Source organism: Simochromis diagramma, unplaced genomic scaffold, assembly GCF_900408965.1.
Source record: "Simochromis diagramma unplaced genomic scaffold, fSimDia1.1 OVJJ01000317.1, whole genome shotgun sequence".
In the NCBI taxonomy this organism is placed as follows: domain Eukaryota; kingdom Metazoa; phylum Chordata; class Actinopteri; order Cichliformes; family Cichlidae; genus Simochromis; species Simochromis diagramma.
In genome coordinates this window covers 3,561,589-3,582,018 of record NW_024386994.1, presented here as the reverse complement: position 1 = coordinate 3,582,018, position 20,430 = coordinate 3,561,589, and the positions used below count along the sequence as shown (strand labels likewise).

General features: G+C 41.1%; 2 protein-coding genes across 2 annotated transcripts in view; one reads left to right on the top strand and one right to left on the bottom strand.

The window, feature by feature from the left end:
• LOC120739024 (tenascin-X-like) overlaps positions 1-20,430 on the top strand; it is an 877,833-nt gene that overhangs the window by 425,626 nt on the left and 431,777 nt on the right. The window lies entirely within an intron of this gene.
• The window catches only part of serpinh2 (serine (or cysteine) peptidase inhibitor, clade H, member 2), a 57,884-nt gene continuing 44,180 nt past the window's right edge, over positions 6,727-20,430 (bottom strand). Inside the window, exon 5 of the mRNA XM_040040675.1 lies at positions 6,727-19,959. Coding sequence (XP_039896609.1) covers positions 19,798-19,959 — 162 coding nt within the window. The 3' untranslated portion in view covers positions 6,727-19,797. The remainder of the gene's footprint in view (positions 19,960-20,430) is intronic.

Below are 20,430 nucleotides of genomic sequence, written 5' to 3'. Positions count from 1 at the left end.
AGAGCAGCTCCAATTCCAAAAACTCTGAAAACATGAAATCCATAAAAAAACAATAAGTGCTTTGGTACAAATGGGTTCATCTGTGAATTTTGTGCATCTTTTGTGAAGAATCTCATGCCTTAGAAATAAAGACCCACTCAAAAGCTGGTCAGAGGGTACAATATTAGCAGACAGCTATAGAGTGGGATCCTTTAGACCTGCTTGGGAAAAAACCCGAGATTCTTATAAATATAATTGGCCAATAGAAAGCAGGCTTATCTAGTGCTGGACTGACTCCAGGAAGTGAAATTAGTGGTACGAGACTATCCTCTCTTAGATGTTTCTTTTGGGTCGGCACAAAGACCAAAAAGGTTTTGATTCATAATTTATTAGTTGGAATAATACTTACAGAATGATTTGCACACATTACAGATGACATTCTTCCATTTGTAACAAATGTATTCATCTTTATACCTGCTCTTAAGCAAGGTCTGAGTAAATATATCAGGGTATAACTTATTCAAGAAAATTTAACGCAAACAGCCAGGAGGGAAAGTTAAATACATTAAAAAAGAACTAGACTCCAAAAACTCAGGGGGCCCTTTGACTAATAACTCTGTCCAAATATACATCGACAAGTATGTTAAACTTGTTTCTTTGGAAAAGGAGATTTGGAAGGATCCACTGTTTTTAGTACGAAAGGTGGAAACTACCTGAATTAATGTACTGCATGGGTGCCTTCTCTCATTTGCTATTTTCCAGTAATTGTACAAGTTTCTGGACACTTTGTATCCAAATTCATATGGCAAAACAAGGGCCCAGAGTGAGAGTCAAAATTCTTTGCTCCTACAAAGAGATAGGCAGCTTGCTTCCTTTCAGAAATGACTACAGGGAATCACAACTCACAACCACAGAATGCTGGTCTCATGCATTATAGAAAGATATTGAAATAAAATAGCTTCAGATAGAACAAGACGTGGGAACATATCAATTTCTGCTCTCCCCTTTCTAAAAGAAATTGTTTAGAGGATACTTCAGACACAAACTAAATGGGTAAATCACACACTAAAGGTTTTAGAAAAAGTGAAAACTAAATTGAATCTATATTTAGTGAGTCATGTTGTAATCAAAGGGAACAAAAAAAAATATATATATATATGTGAATTTGTTGTCGGCCAAAATTTTAACGTATTATTAAGTGGGCGGAGAAAAGCCCGATGACAGCAAATCAATTGTTTGATGAATGTTCAAACAGTCTCTCCACTTCAGGTCTAGTACGATACTGCATTAAAATAACATTGGGGTAAAAAGAAATAGCAAAATCAAGAAGAACTTACTGGATTTTCAGGATTTGTAGAGGAGTTAATGCATTAAATCACTTAATGCATTAAATCACTTTAAGCACTTTGAATCACCTTGTTGTTGAATTGTGCTATACAAATAAACTTGCCTTGCCTTGCCTTGCCTTAAATATGAAAAGGGAATAGGAATTGGAGGTCAATACCACATATGGAGACGACAAGTTGGAAAGGGAGTGGATAATTTGGGATAAGTCATTGAGTAATCTAACTTGGAGAAGAACTTGACTCTGTGAGCCCATCTCATGGACTTGGGGTCTAACCAGTAACTTACTCTGGATGGCATTACACTGGCCTCCAGTAACACTGTGAGGAATCTTACATATGTCCTTCAATGTTCATATCAGACAAATTTGTAGGACTGCTTTCTTGCATTTGTAGTATCTCTAAAAGTAGAAACATCTCGCTGTCAGAGTGATGGTGAAAAACTAGTTCATACATTTATTACTTCTAGGCTGTACTACTGTAATTCATTATGATCAAGTTGTCCTTAAAAAAAAAACTCCCTGAAAAGCCTTCAGTTGAACCAAAATGCTAGAGACTGCTGACAGGGCCTAGAAAGAGAGGGCATATTTCTCCTATATTGGCTTCCCTTGACTGGCTCCCTGTTAAATCCAGAATTCAATTTAAAATCCTTCTTCTCATATAAAATGTCTTGAATAATCATGCCCCATCTTATCTTAAAGACCTCATCGAACCTTATCACCCCAATAGTGCGCTCAGCTTACTTGTGTTCCAGGGACATTTAAAAGTAGAATGGGAGGTAGATGTCCCAGCTTGGATTAGGGAGACAGGCTTAAAACTTTCCTTTTTAATAAAGTACATGGTTAGGGCTGGATCAGGTGACACTGAATCCTCCATTAGTTGCAATAGGCCTAGGATGTTGGGTGTTTCTTCTTCATTCACCTTTTTCACTCTCCATGTTTTTATACACCTCTGTATTTAATCATTAGCTATTATTAATCTCTGGCTCTCATCCAAAGTATGTTTTATGTCCTGCCTCTCTCCCATCCAGCTGTGGCATATGGCTGCTCCTTCCTGAACCTGCTTCTGGAGTTTTTCCTTCCCACTGTCGCCAAAGTGCTTTCTCTATGAGGGTTGTCTGATAGTTGGAGTTTTCTCTGTAATATTGTATCTCCTTACCTCACAATATAAAGAATCTTGATAAAGGGGTGACTGCTATTGTGTTTTTGCACTATACAAATAAAATGGATTTGAATTTAACTTAGCCCTCCATCCTTGGCTCACAAAAACCAACATGGCTGCAGCCAAAAAAATGGGTGACACCACAGTGGAAACAGCCACCTTTTATAACTCTTTGGGTTCAACATAAGACTACATCTCTAGATTGGAGGTACTGAATCTCTGAGGTCAAAGGAGAAAAACAAACTCTATATAATTAGAGTTCTCATGTTATTACCAGGCAAGAAGATGGTAATAATCAATTGACCCAGCTTTAATTGTGTCAGTTGTAGTGCATTCTAGACATGGCTACAAGATTGCAACACCAGATTGACACTAATTAGAAAGATGGCCGTGTGTTACATTGTACCTAACACAGTGAGCATACTGCAGCTTCAGTAGGATGATTAAGGGTGGATGGGAATGTGTGTATGACTTCGCTTGCGCGTTTTTATTGTCATCAAGTCCTTCGTAACAACATTATTGGTAAGACATTTTCTATGAGACTCAAGAGACTCATTGTGAAGGAGTTTGCTGACGCAGTTCTAAACTTTTTAAAAAAAGGAAAAGATTCTGTACAGATAAGAGAATCTTAAAACAGCAGCTTCTGTGTCATCAAATACAATAGCCTCACTTTTTAAGTCTCTAAAAGAATTTTTTGCAGCGCCAGGGAAATAAAGTAGCTGTCACATGTTGGTGCAAATGCTGCTCCTTGTAGATTGTTGTAAATGTCATTACTCAATGTGGTAAATGTCTTTATTGAAATTCAATAACACGCAACACCACTGCTTTGGTCTAAGAAGGTTCCACCTTCGACCAGTGTAATAATCATGCTGACACTTACAAGGCCGAAGAGGCTACCCATATGTGAGGATACGACAAAGGAATAGAAAACAGGAAAAAAATGTCATTGCCCTTTCAGGATAAACAGCACTACCTGTTGTAATTATTGCACCAGGTGGCATTTTGACGTCCAGGATTCCTGTGCCAGCGAGCTGCAGAATCTGTAGACAAGGGTGGAAGTAGCTCTGCACCTCCAGCTGGCACAGAGTGAGCTTTGGCCTCTGGGACTCACCAAGAGATGCAGGCAGGGCCCTGTGCTGACCCTGTTTCTATTGGCCAAGCTGCTATGGTCATAGCAAATTATATCCCACATAGCAAAGCTGTTATGGAGAAGCAGGTTAAGGTAAAGTATGAATGAGATGTAAAGTAGCAACACTGCTCTACATGGAAAATAGCGACCGGTGGGCCAGAGAAGAAGCAGGAGGGAGAAAAAGCAGGGTGGAATTAGATGGAGAAAAAATTATTATAAAATTGCCATTAATCACTGGCTTATGGAAGTGAGTTTCCGCCACTTAAAAAAAAAAAAAAAGTATCCATAACTTGAAATTTTGAAATTTCCAGTTAGCGCTACCAATCAGTAATCTACAGGGTGGGCCATTTATATGGATACACCGTAATAAAATGGGAATGGTTGGTGATATTAAAGTCCTGTTTGTGGCACATTAGTATATGTGAGGGGACAAACTCCTCAAGATGGGTGGTGACCATGGTGGTCACTTAGAAGTTGGCCATCTTGGATACAACTTTTGTTTTTTTAATAGGAAGAGGGCCATGTGACACATCAAACTTATTGGTAATGTCACAAGAAAAACAATGGTGTGCTTGGTTTCAATGTAACTTTATTCTTTCATGAGTTATTTACAAGTTTCTCTTTGTTCACAGCCATTGACATGTCGAAGAGGTTAACACGTGAGGAGCGGATCAAAATTGTGTTGATATCTGGTGAACGCAGTAACCGGGTCATTGCAGCAGATTACAATGCAAGACACCCTACGAGACCACCCATCTCCCATGCTACAGTCAGCAAACTGCTTGCTAAGTTTCGTGAAACTGGTTCAGTGTTGGATTTGCCAAAATGTGGACGCAAGAAAACCGTCACTAATGAAGAAACATCAGTGGCTGTCCTAGCTTCATTCAGCAAGAGCCCACAGCGTAGCACTCGCCGCATGTCACTGGAGAGTGGCATTAGTCGAACATCCCTTCGGTGCATATTAGCTACTCACAAATGGCACCCTTACAAACTCCAGCTACTGCAGCATCTCAACGAGGATGACCCAGATTGGCGCACAGAATTTGCAGAATGGGCAAAACAAAAATTGGAGCAGGACCCTCAGTTCACGCAGAAGATTTTGTTCAGTGATGAGGCAAACTTTTATGTGAATGGTGAAGTTAACAAACAAAACCAGCGCTATTGGTCTTGTCACGGTTCTGGGTCCGTTGGACCCAGTATTTTGAGTTTGTTGTGTTTTGATTTAAGTTTGCATCAGGGATTGTGTTCTTGTTCTCTTGTTGTGATGATGATGCTGATGATGATGATGATGATGATGATGATTATTTGAGTTTCATGTTTAAGGAATTGTTCTCGGTTGTATCTCACGTTTAGTTTAGTTCAGGTTCCATGTGTCATTCTGTCTGTCTCTCAGTGTCAGGTCTGCGTCTTGGTGTGGTGTTCTGAGTTTCCTGTTTCCCTGGATCTCAGTTATGGTTATCTTAGCTTTAGCTCTTTGGCTTTGTTATATGGCTTCCCTGTGTTCCATGTTATGTCCACTGTGATGTTTTGTACCATGTTTCAGGTTCCTATGTTCTGTCTCCCCAGTTGCTGTTTAGTTTGCGTGTTTTAGAATTCAGTCAGTGTGTTTCCTGTTCTACTTTGAAGGTCCATGCCTCATGTGAGTGTTTCTAGCTTTGCTTGTCTCGTCAGTCCTGATTTCTCCCAGCTGTGCCCTCCTGTGTCTCATTCCCTCGTTATCCCTCTGTGTATTTAAGCCCTGTGTTTCTCTTTGTCAGTGTCGTAGTCTCCCTCATGCTGTGTGTGATTCTCCCCGTGGTTCCTGGTATACTTTATGTTTAGCTTTCCCAGTTTAGTACTGTTTTTTGTGTTTCACCTTTTGCCAGCATTAAAGCTGTGTTTTTGAGTTTACATTTTGTCTTCGTGAGTTTGCGTTTGGGTCCTCTCCTGCCTGCCACACAGCCGAAACATTGACAGGTCTGACACTAACCCACATTGGATGGATCCCTCCAAGACTGTTGGAACAACAAAAGTGATGGTTTGGTGTGGTATATGGGGTACAACGATAGTGGGTCCATTCTTCATCAATGGAAACCTCAAGGCCACTGGATATTTGAAATTGCTACATGATGATGTGTTTCCCTCTGTATGCACTGAAGCTGGCACGTTCCCTGAGTTTTTCCAGCAAGATGGTGCACCACCACATTATGGGTGCCAGGTCTGAGCATTCCTAGATGAACAGTTTCCTGGAAAGTGGATTGGTCGTCGTGGGCCAGTTGAATGGTCCCCAAGGTCTCCCGATCTGACCCCCTTAGACTTTTATCTTTGGGGTCATCTGAAGGCAATTGTCTATGGTGTGAAGATACGAGATGTGCAGCACCTACGGATACTGGATACCTGTGCTGGCATTTCTCCTGCGGTGTTGCTATCAGTGTGTGAAGAGTGGGAGAAGAAGGTTGCATTGACAATCCAACACAATGGGCAGCACATTGAACACATTTTATAAGTGGTGAGAAACTTGTAAATAACTCATGAAAGACTAAAGTTACGTTGAAACCAAGCACACCATTGTTTTTCTTGTGACATTACCAATAAGTTTGATGTGTCACATGGCCCTCTTCCTATTGAAAAAACAAAAGTTGTATCCAAGATGGCCAACTTCTAAATGGCCACCATGGTCACCACCCATCTTGAGGAGTTTGCCCCCTCACATATACTAATGTGCCACAAACAGGACTTTAATATCACCAACCATTCCCATGTTATTACGATGTATCCATATAAATGGCTCACCCTATACATGAATAAAGTAATTTCCTTGTTACCCAGAAGCTGAAGCCCTGAGCTACAAATGCTACAGCTAAGCTACCAGTATTACAGCCAGTCATGAATGCACAAATTGCTGATTATTTTCAGCGTAGCTTCAGAAATGATGAAATCCTTGTGTTATTAGCTGAATGGCGTCACTATCAGCAAACGTACTCACGAAAGCGCCAATTTGTTTCGATCCGGTTTTGAGTGCGCATTCCTCGTAGATTACCGATTGGCAGAGCTAACTTGAAATTTCGAGTTACTTTTCTCAAAATTTCAAATTAATAAGTCGAAATTTTGAGTTAATAACTCGAAATTTCGAGTAATGGATGCTTTTTTTTGTGGCGGAAACGGGCTTCCATACTGGCTCTCTTTCATAGCACTGACTACCAATTGCATCACATGGGTGCCCCTCCTTGAGCCTGATTTCTTCCGGTTAAAAGGGAGTTTTTCCTTCCCACCGTCACCAAGTATTGCTCATAGTGGGTCGTTCGATTGTTTGGGTTATCTTTGTATTTTTGTAGGGTCTTTATTACAATATAAAGCACCTTGAGGTGACTGTTGTGATGTGGCTGTATATACTGTAAATAAAATTGAATTGAAAACAAAAACACTGCAAAAAAGTAAGTATTTGTTATGTATGTATGATGTATGTATGTATGTAATGTGAGAAAGTCTGAAGATAAACATATTCAACGTCACATCCCCTTTTCTAAAGGGTGAATCAACATCAAAGGAGATCTGCAGCCAAAGTGCAGAGAGATACTTGGTCAACAGTAGCAGTGATAAGAGTGTAAATTATGCAATTAGAATGGGGAGTTCATAGACATACCAATTTGGAAATCAGTGTGAAATGTACTTATGTCACAGAACTGCAATCGAATCAATAATTTTTTTTAGAAGAAATGTATTTTGTATTTTGATTTTAATTGAGGGGGAAAAGGGAAACAGGAATTTAAAAAAAAATAATGCAGGAAATCTTCACAAATGAGACAGACTATGTATTCCATGAGAGATGACAGCTCACCGGTTTGCAAAATAGCAAAAACATATGAGCACAGGTAAACAGGACTATGTGCAAATGCAAAAATACAACACGTGACAAAACCAGCTTGACAACAAGATGAAATGGATGGAAAAGCACAAACCTGCAGAATTGAGAAACTGGACTACAACACTACGTTCAAAGGTGTGTGTCTGTATCTGTGCTCGTGGTTGTTTGTCAGAAGGAGCAATTTACCTGAAGCAGGACCGTGAACCTTTGAATGAAGGCATCAGCCAGAACAAAAACACTGGTTTGGTCCTGGACACAGACTTTGGAAAATACCTGATAGAAATACACGTGATACGGAGACAGAAAGAGAGAAATGGGACAAAAAATACAGAGGAAGAGAGAGAGGGAAGGAGACAGAAGTGGCAGTAAAGAAATAATGAGAATGTTACACTGACAGGGACATACACAACATAAGTAAATAGAGAGCGAAAGAAAAAGAGCAGCACAAAAAGTCAGGCTGCCTTTCAAACGGATGAGCACCTCAGCCTTTAAGAGCCCGGTTTTCAGCTGTCACACAACTGTAAAATACATGAAAACAAAAAGCAGTCTGTCACAGTGGCAAACTGCCATCAACACTGGCTGGAGGATAAAGGTCAGAAAATGATCTGCCATTGGCATAATTGCATCCGCAGAAGTGGCCTGGCGATTCTCAGATTGCTTTTCACACTTCATTCATCCCGTGATGGAAAGGTAATCCTGAAGACACAAAAGTTTATAGTTGCTGCTCACAGTGGAAATGGGAGGCTGAAAGAGGGAGAGACGGACTTTGGTGAATCCAGGGTGAAACGGAGCAGAATCAAAATTCATCTAAATAAAAACAGATGAGTAGGATTAGCGAGGGAAAATTAACAAAATGTGTTTAGCTCAGCCTGTAGCTGAACATGTAAACCCTATTTTGGTGTGGCTTTTCCATGTCAGGTAGTTAAAAACATTTCATTTTCAACTGTTTAATGAAATTCTTGAACAATCTTGGTTCCGAATAACGATTTGTATCAACATCTTGCTTTTAAAGAATTTTGCTAAGTCTTCAGTCACACGGGACGTCTCCAGCCCACTTGTATTCCCTAAATGGTAGGCAAATGGTTGCTGGAGGTTGCTGGCTGTCAGTTGGGGAAATCGGCCACACAGAGGGTGCAGCACTGATTACTTTCATTGCCACAGTCAACCATGGCTTACATGGAAAGAGACGAGTTGACTTGTAAAAAGTGTAGCACCATTTATGACTTTGTAACAAATTTCACCTAGCGACAGCGGGCACCTTCCAGCAACCATTTGCTTACCGGTCAGGGAATAAACATTTTTACCAAGCAACGGTGGTTGCCAGGCGATAGCTACTGACAGGCCTGTGTGACTGTGGCTTAAATGGGTGAAGGAAGTATCTGAGTGGTGGCCATAAAAAGATTTAAACACTGTGAAAAGGTGCTTCAACACCTTCTTTCTCACCTCCTTTTCCAAAAGATACACCGAACCATCTAATCTGGAGGGAAGTAATGTTATCCCAAAATTCACAGCAACACACTATCTGAAAAAAATGCTTAACATAACCATCTAGCTTTTCCAGAACTTGTTAACATACAGGTGTGTTCTGAACAGTCAGCTTGACATAAAGTTTAGAAGTTTAACGTTATGAATAACGACAATGTTCAAATAATCAAAGTGAGGTTACTATGTACACATAGTTAGTGCTGCATTATCAATCTTTTCAGTGTGGAGAGGAAGTTAGTGGACAGCGGGGCAAGCATAATTTCTTAGCGGTACCATTTCATTTTATTTGTGTGACCACTAAGCTGTAGTTTAGCCTGCAAAAAACAAATAAATACATTTTTAAAAAGCAGCAAATGTGATTAACTGTCCCGTTATTTGGATAAAGCTTGACTCTCTAAGGTTTCTTTAGATCCTTATTAAGATTCTTCTTTAGAGCCTTATTTAGCTCCTTATCCCCCCTTCACATCTTTCTTCTGACCTACACACTGTTTCCATCATTGTCAAGGGAAGGTACCAGGAAAAGACAGAAGAGCTAATGTTTTTGTCTTTTCACAGCCTGGTTCATACATTGTTATCACCTCCTTTTCTGACTTCCAGCCTGCTATGGTCACTGCAATCCCCCCTCGCTCCAGTCTGTGGTTTCATCCTCCATTTACTCTGTTGAGACCACGATTGTTGTCATGGTCACCAACCTCATTGTTGTCACTGTAATCTTTCCCATTATCCACCTACAATGCGAGGAGTGACCACAGACCTCTGGCTGTTTTATTTTATCGCCTTTGATTGGGTTTCTTGTGATGGGAGTCCAGCGGTATATTTGAAATGATTAGTTCCTGATGAGGGGTGGAGCCTTCTACTCAAGTCCAAGTGCGAGTAACCTCGAGGATCGCAGAATAAACACAAACACAATAAAAAGAAGTAATATAAACCACATCTCAACAGCTCATATCAGCGTCGCTTATTTTCTGGGTGTTCAATGGCTTCATAGTACATCTAATCTCTCGCCACGTGCCATCGTAACAAGATAATCAGTGTCATTCACTTCACCGGGCCAGTGGACTCGATGCTGTGGCTGCACTTACAGTATATTTAACAGCAAAGTGTGAAGGATGTCTCGCATTCATTTCAATCACGCTGAAGAATTCATGTGATCTGAAGAGAACGTGCAGGGCAAAAGAAACAAGAAGGGGGGGAAGGGTCCACATCTGTGACTCTGCGTCTCTAACTGCAGATGAAAGGAAGTCGTTTGAAGTTGATGTGGTGCTATTTCTCAGATGACTCAGATTAAACACTAATGCCCATTCGGAGCGGCGCATTCATCACTTCAATGATACTTTTAGTGGCCGCTCCCATGCTCAGGCGGAAATTAACAGCACTCTGGTGCCCTGTGTGTGTGCGCATAAAGACAACCCTCTCATTCACACACACACACACACACACATATATGTACACGAGCACAATAATGCACAGTTCTGCTTGTACACAAAGAAATGCAGACTGTGTGTTACAGCTAATTTAAATTCAAGGAACATAGGATTATGATTTTTTTGAACCGCGTCCCCGCGTCAGCCTCATCAAACTCATTTACCGGAGGAGGTCGAGACTCTTAAACTATGCCATTAAAACATTATGATGAATCATTTATTTACCAGGTTGATTATAATTTAAATGACAGATGATCCTTCAGACAAATTTTAATGATGATATGCTCAGAGAAAATTAGTGTGCGCGGGAAGAGGCGCTGGCTAAAAAGAACAGAATGTAAAGACGGTGTGCTTGTGCTGACATTCTCACCGTCATTTTGAGATTAAAAACTAGAGTTTAGAGCCAACGTGTAAGAGAAGGCCACGCGGTCGCAAATTCAATCTCAGCCTGCCTGTCAATTTAGGTTCTCACAAAGAATTTAGGGCCGAGTAGTTGTAGCTGTGGAGTGCACAGTGACATGCACCCCGTGCACACAGCAAACTCAATAGAAGGGCGCAGCTCCACGGTGCCTTCAAGCTAGACAACACAGCAATGCTGCAAAAAAACAGAGAGAAAGAGAAGAAAGCGGATGCTGAAAGTAAAGGTGGTGGAATGAATTCTTCTTTGCTGAGAGTAAATAGAGGCTCGTGTATTCATTTGCCACGAGACAGTCTCATGTACTTTACTTTGTGTTGCCATTTTGAAAGCACACACAGTGATATTGAGCCTAGACGGGGAACAGCTTTCACAGGAAAAATAAAAAAAGCTCTTTCTACAAGCCAAATCTCCAAGTGATGACGGTCTAAAACTACATTTCATCGTAGTGGGGGGTGGGGGGGTCGTAAGAACAGAACTAAAGATACAGTGTTGTGTATTTACATAAGGATACATTTTATTAATGCTCATACAGCTGTATTTGTGTCATTAAGGTATGCTTTAGGCTTTTCGAAGGTAATCATGGGCATTAACTTGACCCACGTGGTTTTTTTCTCATATTAAATTAAAGCATGTCAATAAATTACATACAGTTTGACCGATGGGATCCCCGTCTCTCGCTATGACACTCAGTGCAACTGAGTTCAACGCTCGTTACTCAAAGCAAGCATTAAAATTCTGCCAGCTACAAATCCACTCCTCCATATTCAGGACAAATTTTGCAAACACATTCATTGCATGAAACATGGAATATAACTCAGCAAAATATACTAATTTACTCTCAGGCACTTGTGTGTGGTTGGCTGCAGAGAGAAGCCCGGCCTCTAGGGGTCTCTATTGGGATGTCAAGGCTCTTGCTGATGCTTGGGAATCAAAAACACATTTCCAATGTCTACCATATGACAGACTAATATGTATGCGTAACACTGTATGTGTGTGCAACATTAATTTACCCATGCATGCAACACAGACAGTGCATAGGAGAGTTAGTTAGCTATGCAGCTAACTCTGAATCAGTGTAATTTGATCGGTGTGGTCCTAACCTCATGGGATAAATACTCAATAAAAGACATTTTAGAGTCTGGATAAGCATAAATCCATCCAATTTAAGGCCTAATTAAGTAGGACTTACATAGCACCCTGGGACAGTCTGTTATAAGGGACAGAAAAATGACCGGAGGCATCAACGTCTGTGCCGTCTCAGGAGAGCACTAGATCCAATAAGGATGGAAATAAGAGAGGGGTCACTGTGGCTTACTTTGGTATGGAAGCACATCAGCAGAATAGACTGACAAACACAGCGGTGTGCTTGCACAGGCTCTAGCACAAAGACGAGACACTATGCAGTTCGGCGAAGAGAAGAGAAATGTTGACAGAGCTTCAGGGGAATCAGAGATGCAGGATTAAAGCTGCACTAAGTGTTTTTTCCTGCCATGTTTTCGCCTCACCACAGAGAATCATAGCTGCTACTTAACCCTGAGCAGAGGTTAAAATAATACTTTTCCCTCAAGATTTAGAAGATAAGAGTATATATTTCTGAACACCTAAATGGGTTCATTTGTGTATCGCATTAGATGATCGAATCATGAGCTGCAGCAGCAGTTTAAATTGAGCCCAGCGTAGAAGGTCGAGCTCAGCCAGCAAACCCAGCAAATCAGATGATCTCAAAGCCAGCACACTCCATCTGACGGCTCATCTGACACCCTATTAAATATCTAAATGGCAAATGTCAAATGGGATGTGTTACCGATGCTGATTTAGCTGCTCTGCAACCCACCTCTAGCTCCCCGTTACCTGAGAGGGTTAATACTGCTCTCCCTGCATTTTGGGTTTTTGCATATGTGCCCCAAAAGACAAATAAATTATTGCAGATGGACTAAGAATAATATTTTGACTCGAGTGGTCCTGACAGAGCTGACTTTAACACAATATTCCTCATAAGCTCAGCTTGTTGCTTCCACTATAAACTGAGGTTCCCCGCAAACATAAAGACCCATGATAAGCATTATCTAGCAATGATAAAAAGGTTGTGGGAAAAAATGTGGCTGTTTCTGTGCGGACAAAGATATACACGAGTCACGTCATGCCACAAAACAAATTAGTCTCTGTCAAAATCCCTTCAGATGCCTTCCTGTGCATTTCCTGATTTCACAGGCGGCGCGAAGAAAAAAAGAAAACTCCTCCTGCGATAGAGAGACAGAGAGCCGTATCGGGAGGTCATCTGCGCTTCAAAAGGGAGATATATTAAATTCATTCATCTCAGTCAGTGGGAGTGCCAGTACCGAGGCTTCCATGTGATGAGGGATAGAGAGATCTCCCCCTCTCATTCGGCCTGCCTGGCTCACCGCCTTCACAGGCATTGTCTGGGAAAATATCCTCTGTAACAGAGCCAATGATTAAATAAAGACAGAGAGGTGTGTGCGCATGACTGTATTTGCCTGCGTGCTGTGCATGGATGCACGTGCAAAGACCGCAGCGAGTAGTCGATGCTCGAAAGCAGTTTATGAGGTGAAGAAACAAAAGAGTAGAAAGGCTGAGGATGACAGGGGGAGAGAAAGCAGAAGAGAGGCCACCGGGAGGTCAGAGAGGAGGGACGGGGGACTGTGGCCAGCCTCACATTCATCATGCGTTAGTACGCCACACACACACAAAACTTACACTGATAGTATCGATACCAACGCTGGTATTGATTCGGATCGATACTACAGTAACATGATAGGACAGATACTTTATTTCTATGCGCTACGTTTAGTACGTAGCCCACTCAATTGTGTTAAATAAATATTGTTTTGGAAATGAAACCCAACAAAAATGTCTGAACCTTTTTGTACTGACTGCCTAAACCAGGGGGGAACTCAAGGGCCGGTGTCCTGCAGGTTTTAGATGTGTCCTTAATCCAACACAGCTGATTTAATTGGCTAAATTACCCCCTCAACATCTCATGAAGTTCTCCAGAGGCCTGGTAATGCATTAATCCTCTGATTCAGGTGTGTTGACCCAGGCTGACATCTAAAACCTGCAGAACACCTGCCCTCGAGGCCTGGAGTTCCCCACCCCTGATCTAAACAGGCAACCGAAGTTGATCCAAAATAAAAATCATAATGATTTAGTGTTTATCAAAATGTGTTCACAATTCATCTCACAAATCATAAAACACTGCTCTCCCTTATAAGTATTGGTATGGTGTCGGTATCCACAATACCAAAAGCATCAGATTGATACCAAAATTTTCAGACATCGGAGGAAAAAACATGATGAAGAAGGCAAAAGCAAAAATAAAAAAGGCGACAGAAGTAAGTCCGAATGAGGAAATGAGGAGAAGAAATAGTGCGAGCCAGACGCACGTGCTTTATTACCTTATGAAGAGCAGGTGTTGTGTGATGATGTCAAAAGACAGACAGCCAGCGCAGCACGAGTCTGGCTCGAGTAGAGATCATCAACATAACTCCTTAATAACCACATCTCATAACGGTTCCTTGAAGAAATTATAAAAAAATTAATAAATAAATAAACCCAAAAAAGAAAACACACATATCGGCACCCATTAATTTATACATATGACTATTACCAATGAGATTACCAAACTGACTCTCTGTCCATGAGTTAAACTGACTAAAGTGAGTTGAAATGTCAATTCTTCAGAAACAGACCTTCATAAATAACTAAATAAATAAATAAATAACAGATTTACTTAACTGCAATTACAGCCTGTTCTGCTGTGTTAATGTGCACTTAATACTGCGTGGGAGGGACCAAGTCATCGCTGCAGAAACATGAGAAAAAAATCGTGCGTGTCTGAGATGTGCTTTAAGAGCAGGAAGGTGAGAAGGACGCAAATGCTAGAGTCTGGCTACCGCGGTGCTGGGGACAATTTGCCAGTTCAATTTATGACTTTATTAAGCAGCTCGTTCCATTTGCCACAGAGGCGGCCCGCATTCCCCGATGTATCCCTAATTCTGTGACAAATTCAGAAATAGCGCAATCCTTTGGGGACTGATAAATAGGTTTCCGAGCTGTCTGGATTGTTGTGTTGACATTGCATCTGATGTCACTTCACCTGTTTCCTAGAATCGTGCTTTTTACTGATTATTAACGCTGCACCCATTTACTGCCGTCGTCTGTAGCTCTATTCCAACGCTTCCATCGTTCCAAGACAATTTCTCTCCTTCCTCTTCCTGCATTTCATTCCTCTACCACCCATCTCTTATTTATGCGTGAACTCTGCTGGCAGCGTTAGTGTGTTATCTCTTTATTTATTTTTTGCATGTATTTACAACATAACATAAAGGGTAGAGATTGGAAAGCCGCGGGTCGGGGATGAAACACGCTGCACTGCGAGCTCAGGGCATGTGTCCTGTTGCTCCGAGTTCCTGGGACACGCCACAGTGGCACATTTTTTCCCTTTCTCTTCGTCATTTCATCCTCCCTCCCTCCCTCCTCTCTGCTTTCTCTCCCTGCCCTGTGACTGAACTCAGTGTGTGGACTGACTGTGATATTGGCTGTGTGGGTGACAGGCTCGCTGGTGTGATATCTGAAGGGGAGAAAAACATATCAGCGTCTCTTTACTTAACACCCTTCCACTTTCACCAGCCGCTGATGGAGGAAGGACTTAGTGGAGATAGCAGGGAATGTTTTTCATTTATTTTTCAAACGGTGGCTATCTGTCTTGGAGAGCATTTTTGAGTTTAATGTTTCCTTAAATTTCAGTGAGCGGAGAAAAAAACTGATGCAAAAGGTAGCAACTCTGAGTTTAAAATGTTTGGAACTTCTGATGTGTTCTCAACCTTATAAATCCCTCCTACACATCATTATACAGACCATCTACCAGGTTTTTCCATGCATAAACTGAGTCGCAACACCCGACACCGTGATTTAATTCCTTACCTTGTACTTGCATTCCTCTGCTAGTGAGTGCAAAAATAAAACTAAATTACCAGGCCACTCTTACTCATTAAAGCCTTGCAGTGTGTTCCTGTCTGCAGGGTTCACTGACTCAGACATCTCGTGACGACTTAACCTAGACATCACAATAAACCACTGGCAACAACCCGTCGTACAAGTGGATTTTGTCAGGCCTGCAGTGCATTTTGAAGTTCTTCATTTCATATTTAGCAGTGAGCTTAGCAAAATTCAGTTGAGTATGCAAATTCTACTTACGTTACACATTACACGTGGACCAAAAGCAAATGGAGAACTCGAACTCACATTCACAGGAGGGATGATGGATTTCAAAATGCTTACATTCGCAGCACATTAGAAGATGTTAGAAACACGAGATTTGTGTGTTTCACAAAACAGCTTTTTGAAATCAGGTGATTCTTTTTGCTGCACTCTATGCACAAGTGAATCGAAAGAACTGGAATTTATAATAAATGTATAGTGAATTTTTTTTTTTTAAAAACATGTAGATGTTAACTGTCTGGAGTTTTTTATTAAGACTGTCAGCTTGATGCATGTAATTCCTGCACCACAAAAACAGATCGAAGCCAACAAAATAGCCATGCTAATGCTACATAAAAAGCAAAAATGATCTGAATTGCATTTAGTGTTTCATATTAGATCACTTTGATATTTTTACTTTGATACGGTTTGATATGGTTGGTGCTGCTACCCCAATGTGTGAGGTAGGATTAGAGTTAGCGCTCGATGACTTAGACGTCAGAGGGTTAATTATGTATGTGTGATGATGTCTGGAGGAAGAGGACATGGGTTACATACATGCATATAAACATGCATATGCTGCAATCGTTATAGTAAGAGATCCTATTGCACGTTGACTCAATGAGTGTATAAGCAGTGAAGCAATCACAGTTTCACTAGTTTAAGATAATTCCTCCAGAGAGAGCAGGTGAAGCATTTGGTACATTAAATGAGATTTTAGGGTGAAAAGCTTTACATAGTGACACCAAATAAAAACTTATTAGGCCATGGAGCGGATCTCCCCAATTACCCCCTCCCCCATTCACATACCCACCCACATCTGTCCTCATCCTGCCCCACACCAACCTCAGCCATCGATCAGGAACTAAGCGCTGTCTTTAATTGGTTGGACGAGGTCGATTGCCCGTGCAGACAGTGAGAGGCCCAAAGGGGTATTGGAGATTCTGGAAAGTGTGTGTGTGTCTGTGTGCGTCAGCCAGTGAAAACACTGCGAGCCCTTCAGACTCTCTCTTAGGGCAATCATAGTAATGAAGTGAAAATCTGCAGTTCAGAAAACCACTGACCCGCTGATTAACTGACAAGTGAAAGAAACAAATAACTTGAAGTGCTCTTTCTTGGTTGTCGTCTTCCACTGACCCGGTAAAAATGCTCTATTTTTTTTGTATTGCACTGCATTTGCATTTGACTTTTGTTGGGAGTTTCTGAATTAATAATGTCGGGCGTCTAGTTTTGTTCTTCATTACTAGGATAGCTCGAGTGAGACGATGTAAATTAATGCAAAGACACAGTGAGGAAAGTAACTAGCTGACAGGACCGCTGCAGTGGATTTGACATCACTTTGAAGTAAGCAGGCATTCACGTCGAATATCACTGTGCACAACTGTTCTCTTACGCCATCATTTAGTGAAAAGAATGCGCCGTATCTGTCAATGCTATCAGTAGAAGAGGTGGGACAATTTTCCACATGAGATGATGAATTCGAGAATGTCGCAACAAGGCGAGTAACCGCAGATGCATGCATATTTAGAACTGTCAATACAGCCAATGCAAAGCTGCGAATTGCTTTAAAAAGGGAGATTCAATTACGATGGAGTGTCTTGACTGAAATCACATTTCTATATAAAGGCAGCATTGAGGCGGGCTTATTCTAGCTGCAACCTATTTTTATTGGGATAGGTTTTTCTTTTATCTGCTGAAAACTGACTTCCTAATTTAGAGTGCTCCTTCTCTTGCACTTCCCACAGATGGAAAAGTATTCTGTTCTGCCATAAAGAAATAAATGACTGTTAATTAAATTAAATTAGCCTTTGGAATGAGTTGTTGAAGCTGGCTAATCGGACACACAAGTTCACTCCCTGAAAATCTCATGGGTGATGTGATTGCTTCCATGCTTTCAGAAAATCCGATGGAAAAAAAACATAATCAAATTATATAAGCATAAACACAGCTGATTAAAGCACTGAAATAATAAAACAACAGGAGAAGAAAGGTTCTGCATATGTTCAACCCCGTCTGTGCAGGTCTAGCCTCGTGGACTAGACCTACGTGTTAAGTAGCTGCAGATGGAACCGCACTAAACTATTTCAAATCCCAAAGGAACCCAAATTATGATTTTCTAGATTATTGTGTCTGCAGCAGCCTGCACAAAATAGGGCCAAGGACAGCGAACACATATTAACACTGACTTCAGATTCAAACACAAATCGTTTGTCTCCCAAATGAGGCTCAGGGTCAAACAACCCCACCACCACCAACACACACACAATAAAAAAAAAAAACACACACTTCCAGTGAATCAGTCTGAATGAAAATATGTTGTCTTATATTTAGCTGAACGAGGAATAGCCCGCCCAGCAGATCAGCTGATCTCAGTCCTGATGGCTCAGCTGATACCCTTCCACACATCCAATTATTTATTTCATACAGCTGCTTTAGCCTAACGCCAGCTGCTGTACAACTGCAAGCCGCTTTGCAACCCATCTCCACCTGACTTCCTGCTGTATCTAAAACCGGCTGTGTTTTGTGTCTTAGGGCCTCTCTGCTGCTTTGTTCCCAGAACAGTCCTACCAACTATATATAATCTCTTTAGGGGTCACCACAGTGGATCATCTGCCTCTAATCTCACCCTAGCATCCTCCTGTGTCACACCAACTATCTGCATGTCCTCCTTCATGGTGTCTCAGAATAAAACTGCTATATAGAAACTGTATTTTCAATATTTCAGCGCACTTAAAATATATGTTGTCTAAATAAGGTTGTAATAAAGTAGATGAACAGTCTGCCGTTAATGAGTCGTTTGTAGCTGTAATGTCAGGATTACATTTACTTGTAATGTTTAGTTTTTAACTGTTGAAAATAAAGTGTTACCATGCAGTGATTTGTAGGGTTTTATATATCAGGACATAATAAAACTAATCTGGTGTTTAGCAGGTCTTAAAATTAGGTAAATACTTCCAGAGATGAACTGCAGAACGTGACAGATTCCACTGTGTCATTATTTCTTTAACGAAAACTGCACCAAAGTGTGTGAAAAACTAAAGGCAGATTTAATAGCTTGTAAAAACCACCTTTAGCAGCAATAACTTGAAATAATCATTTTGTGACTTTCTCATGGCAGCCTCTCATGACCCGGGACAGTTTATGTCCAGCTCTCACCTTGGCATCTCGGCCTGAGGTCTGGGTCACTGCAGCTCCTTGATCCTTGTGCTAAATTCGCAGGGACGTCTACTTGTGGGAAGATTGAGAACTGAATGTTTTCTACTGTGGATAATCTTTCTCGCTTACGAATGACGGGCTTCAGATTGTTTGGAAATGGCTCTATAACCCTCCCCAGGTTGATGGACAGCTACAATTGCTTCTCCAAGATCATTACTGATACCTCTCCTCCTTGGCTTTGTGTTAACAAACACCTGAAGGCTCCAGAACAACAAACTGCTAAAACCTCTGCTTTTTTTAGAGGTCCTCACACTCGCTCATGATCAGTTAATCAAGTGCATTTGATTAGCAGCACCTGGCTGCTAGTTAGCGTCTTAATTCCTTCAGAAGCGGTAAGATTTTCACACCATGCGTCTAGATTTTGTTAAATAAACAGTACCGCAGCGTAACACCTCATGCCTTCGTCTTGTATTAAACAAATACGGAGCGGATCATTTTTATTATGTCCTGATTTAAACCGGTTTGTCCTTATTACCACTTCAACAAGCGCTACAATTACTCCATTAAAATGTATATCATTTAATTCATAGACTTTAAAAGTACTGCGAACGTGTCACATCCTGTGACCGTCGATCATTTCCTCACTTGCGGTAAACCTGTGAGGCGTGCAGGTAACTTTCCTTCCAGGAGTGGAATCGCTGGATGAAATTGCTGAGGTTTTGCTTGCTGGGGATCACATAGCCCTTAAAGATCTTGTCCAGGGAGATGCTTTGGAAGCACAGGCGAATGATCTCATTACTCATCTGCAACATAGCAGAAAACAAACACTGTCTCACACACTTGTCACAAATAATGAGCTTCGGGGGACCAAGTTACAGACACTGAGATTTACATTTATTACACGCTCAAGTGCTGAGCTATAATAACAAGTCACTGTTATACAAAACCCTGGATACGAAGTAGTCTTACAGTACAAAGTCATTAGCTGCAAAAAGGGGGACAAACAGCAAGCAAAACCAAGGTATTAGCTTATTCATTACTCGCTCCAAAGCACACACTTTGGTTTTTCTAAAGCTTTGCTGACGAGTCAGAACTATTACAGCGGTTAGACTGGACTAACTCAGTATGAATGTTAGGTCTAGCTCCATTTAGTCTCACTGTTAATTAGTAAGTGATCAGGATTCCCTACTGTTGGCAAAAATGAATAAAAGTTTCCCAAAAGTGACATCACAAAGTGACACGGCTCAAAGTTTGAAAAACAGATTGTTTTGTAT